Raw genomic sequence first — 4,940 nt, forward strand, 5'->3', positions numbered from 1 at the left:
ATGTTTTGTACTATAAGGGTGAAGGTATGTTTCTTGGGAGAGGTTACTATAAACCCGAGAGGCAACGAGGTGTCGGAGATCAATTTAGAAATAAAGGAGATGGGTTAATTGATACTATAATGCAGGGGTCGGCAACGTTTTTGACATGAAGTGCCAATTTGAAATGTTCTTGTTAATTAGTGTGCCATATCAACATAAAGTTTAACATTAAGTTTAATTATGACACCACATCACAAAAATATTTCCAACAGACATGGAATTTTATTCCATCCATATAGGCTACATGCATAGCAACAACAATTTAAAGAAACATTTATCTCTCATAATCAGGACATTGTAATGATCATTTTATCATTGTAAAATTTGTCCCCCATGAGGTTACAAATTATATGCACGGACCCCATTTCAAAACACTGCTTTCAGTAACTCATTTACAAAGTATTGCATTGGGAACAAATGTCAAAAAGGGAGAATAAAGTGTATCAAACAGAAATACCAGTACTATACAAGAATGCTGCCATCTTCATGAAAACATCGACATCTGAGTTGGAAAAAAAGAGATGGACAAACAGCTGCACATGCAAACCCATGTGTACTACAAATAAACAGATGCCTACCAGTCAGTGTGATCCCTGGCCCTGCTTTCCTTTGCTGAGCTCCATAATCTTGGGGTTGTAGTTAGTCACGTTAAGTTGCACACATGCTTCGGAGTGGTCGGTTTTCAAACGGCTGCGGGAGGGACTGAGCACGTTCTTCATGTGTGAGAATATCTGCTCACAGAGGTACGTTGACCCGAAGACTGACAGCAAAGCCAGTGCAACGTTCCGGAGACAGTTGAACTTCTTCGGCATGGATGTCCAGCAGGTGAAGATGCAGGTTCTGTGATCTTGCACTGCCGTGGTTTCTAGTTGTTTCCTTAGCTCTGCAAACTTAGTCACCCACAGTGTTGAACTCTTCAGCTCAATCAGCTCATTTCCATGTCATGTGTATCCAACCAGTCTATCAGAGATAAATCCAATTCGTGTCCGTCAAAGCTTTCTGGCTTGATCAAGAAAGAGAACATGGGTCCATACTTCTGAAAGTCCCCAAATCGTGTTGTGAACTCCGACTCAAGCTCGCTCATAAACCACCTTTAGATGCCATTTTTCCCACACAGAGCAGGGGTTGGCCTTTTTTGGGCACCGTCGTCCCCTTTTTGAAGCAATGTTTTATGGCCAGATGCGCTTCCTGCCGCCAACCCTGTTAGTCGCCTCTTGCGACACACAGGGAATTACCAGTGAACTGGTACTCAATTTGCCGACCTCGGAAGGATGACAGGCTGAGTAAACCCCCCTGGCGTTAATTCAGCGATTGACCGGGATTCAAACCCAGGATCCGAGGATCCCAAGCCGGCGCCCTAACCACTCAGCAAAAACCAGGCTAAAGTTTTGCTCGCTCATGCATTTGCATATTTCAGCGGTGCTGATGCTGTGCTGTGAGGACAGCTGCCTTACGTGTCTGAAGTAGCGGAAAGTGGAGGTAGCAACATCGCTTGAAAAGATTGCTTGCTTGCCACCAAAAGCCGTCCATGTGTCGAACATGACCAAAACAGTTTGCCCTGCACCTTGCAGTCGGAGATTGAGCTCATTGAGGTGTCCCGTAATATTGGTGTCCGTAGTTTCTTAGCAACCTGCCAAGGTACGAAGGTATTCGTGTGCGGCATCCTCAGGTCAGGTAAGTCCGGGTAGAACGAGGGATTCCTCCACCCCACCCACCCGTAGTACACCCAATATATCTGGAGAGGTGTCGGTGTGTTTAGTCGCTGTAAGTGTTGTCGCTCTGGCAGGGAAAATGGCCTTAAAATGCCTATTGTTGTTGTTGTTGTCAGTGTGTTTGTTGGACTTCTATGTAATCCTGAAACGCTGGATGTAACAAGTTGAAAACCGGTGGTTTTACTCGGGAGGGTTTGGGTGGTAAAATGTAATTCATAGCCTGGGATGTTTGGGTGTGGGGGTAGGGATGTTGGGGTGTGAGGGTAAGGGTGTTGGGGGATTGGGGGAGAGCAGCGAGGGAGGGGAGGTGACGTCAATTCTCTCTATGTAAATGGTGTCCCCCAAGTGGCCTGTACGTATATGATCATTTTCTACTTCATTCCTGAAAATCAGAGCCGAAGGCCATATAACCACAGTCATACACGATCATCGACAAATGATGTATTCAACTATGTAATGCAGAAGCATCATGAGCACATGCTTGACCACCGGAGCCCCGTGGGGCTATTAATCCACTCTATATTCGACAATCTACAAATTGTACAAGTATCTAAACATCATAAAAATGGGGGAATTGACCGTTTCATAAGAAGGATTTTTTTTGCTTGCTATAATAATCATGCATAAAAAATCTAAGATGTATTTTTACCTCAGGCAAAGTTGCTGGAACAGAAGCTGCTGCAAGAGGAGCAGAAGAGGACGCTGGGGTCTTCCTACTATTGGCTCCTGCAGCGATCACACGTACGGCCCAATCCGGTTTTGATTCCTTCTCCACCTGCTTGGTTTCAACACCAGTGGAATGTCTTAAGACCTGCAGCACCTGAGAGGGAATCACAGAATCAAGACGAAAACGGCACACGGCAGAGAGCATTCCTCAGTAGTAGAGGAATGTTGGTTCTGAGACAAGACTATCTTCGCTGGACCACTCACATATACTCGCTTGCGCTCGTTCAACTCATTTTCGCGAGCTCACCTGCTCAATGACTTATCTCAAAACCAACATTCCTCTCGTACTTGTTGGCGGGGTTGATTATTACTGATGGTATTTCACATTATTTACACCATACTAACATTTTCACATTAAACTCATATGGAGAGACAATGAATATCTGTTCAATGATGAAGAGGACAATGATTTTATTTCTACTGAACAATGATATTGGTAAGTTTAATGTTGTATTTCAGTCTGTTCCTAATAGGATGACAGTCTCATACATCATTAATTGTTAAATGAAAAACCTTGTATATTAATAATTGTTCAACGTTTTCTTCTTACAGCATTTCAAACTCACTCATAGAGCAGTCCAATTGTGAGTTCAATGGTCTATTCCAGGAATGGAAACATTTGAATGAGGTTCTGATGGAATTCCAATCTGTCTGCCAAAAGTTCCACAATGAGTTATTGGACTGTTTTAATGACCTACCTCTGAAATGGAAACCCCAGATTATTTCAACAAATCCTGATACTCCCAACGTTGAAAACCTACAGGCATTATTTGAACAATTATGCAAAAGGTATTATTGTAAATAATAAAACACACTGGTGTGAAATGTGGGGTGTCCCAATGTTTGCGTGTTCTCTTGAACCTCTGTGTATGTTCTTTTCCAGCATCAAACACGATGTCAACCAACAATATGCAATGTGTTCACTTTAATACCAATCGACCAACAGAAGATACCCCAGGTAATTATTTATTTATCTCTCTGCATGATACTAACACAAACCTGCACGACTTAGGTTTGAATCTCGACATAGCGATAAACTCTCCGCCATGTGTTTCACAGGCAGGGTAATTCATCAATGTGTGTGCCGTCCCTCGGATGGATGTTGAACTGGGAAACCCGTCTGCTAGGAGGGGTTGGTGGCTGTTAAAGAGCAACAAAACTCTCTGCCTGATAGCTCAGAGGTCAGAATGGAATGTTTGTAAAGTTTACCAAGGATCAAATATTTACCAATGTTTTGTTTTGGTGTGGGTTTTACGGGTTAAGAAAAACCAACACACCTTTGCGGTGTACCAGCAGGAGATAAAGGCAGAGATGACTCATCCTCGGCAAACGGAGGAACAAACGTTTTCACCAAACCAGGATTGTATCATGATTTTAATGTATTATATAATATATGTTTTATTGAGTATTAATAATGTTTGTTTTACTTACAATTATTTGATTATTAATTATAAAAAGAGAATAAAGGAGGGCAGGAAAGGGAAGGTGTGCCCCTACCACGATCCACCCCCTCCCTCATCCTATCCCGTTCCCCCTCCCCATGTGAGTGGGGAAGGGTGGGAGATGGGATGAAGGACGGGGTGGGTCAAGGGTGGGGGTGCACGGAGGGTTGGGGGATGGTCGGGTATATGGGTGTGGTGTGTGGGTGTGGCCTGTGGGTGTGCCATGTGGCTGTAGACAACAAGGGGTGGAGTGAAAATATTTTATTAGTTTTGTTTTTTTTCTTTTAATTATATGCTTTTTTCAATTATTAATTTTTTTCTTTTAATTTCTCATCTTTGTCTTTTGTAATTCTAGTGCATCAAATGAATGCAACATTTCTTCTCCATTCATATCATACAATTTGTAAGTCTAAGGAACGATATCCATTACGTCAACAATTTTAAAAAGTTCATTAGTCCATCTCTTTGTATAACCTTTCTCAAAGAGTGATTTCCAACAATATATTCTAACTCGTGGGGTCACCCATGGGAATCGCACGGGCATGGACGTGTGTGACATTTGGACATCCTCATTGAGATGCTGCACATTCAGTTTTACAAAATGGTTACTGCCAATTTATCAGATCCACAAATGATGTAATCTACACAATTTATTTACTTCTGATTACATATGAATGCATGTGCGTGCACATGGGAAATACAGTTTGAAATGTGTCATTACATCTCATGTAAAATGTGACTTCTTCTTCTTCTTCCGTCTCTCATCAGATGGCCAGCTCAGTGTCGTGCAGCCATGCCCTCGTCTCTGGTCATACGTCGAAGAGGCCGGCTTCTGAAGGTGGTCTGTATAGGGGGCAGGTGGTAATTATGTGTTTAGCAGTCTGCTCAGGCTCGCCGCACTCGCACACGGCGCTATCTGCCAGGCCCCACATCTTCAGCGATGATTTGAAGCGGCCGACCCCCGTACGAAGACGGTTCAGCAAGGTCCATTGCAGGCGTGGTAGGTCTTCTCCTACGACGC

The 4,940-nt window shown here is 43.2% G+C and overlaps 1 protein-coding gene across 15 annotated transcripts in view; it reads right to left on the bottom strand.

The window, feature by feature from the left end:
- The window catches only part of LOC137422867 (interleukin enhancer-binding factor 3), a 350,140-nt gene that overhangs the window by 110,571 nt on the left and 234,629 nt on the right, over positions 1–4,940 (bottom strand). For all 15 annotated transcript variants that reach the window (XR_013622939.1, XM_078775056.1, XM_078775055.1 and 12 more), the window contains one exon: positions 2,401–2,571. Coding sequence is in view for 14 of the 15 variants with exons in the window: in XM_078775056.1 (XP_078631182.1) it covers positions 2,401–2,571 (171 nt within the window). In the remaining variant the exon portion in view is untranslated. The remainder of the gene's footprint in view (positions 1–2,400; positions 2,572–4,940) is intronic.

This window comes from Myxine glutinosa, chromosome 3, assembly GCF_964187855.1.
Source record: "Myxine glutinosa chromosome 3, kmMyxGlut1.1, whole genome shotgun sequence".
Lineage (NCBI taxonomy): Eukaryota > Metazoa > Chordata > Myxini > Myxiniformes > Myxinidae > Myxine > Myxine glutinosa.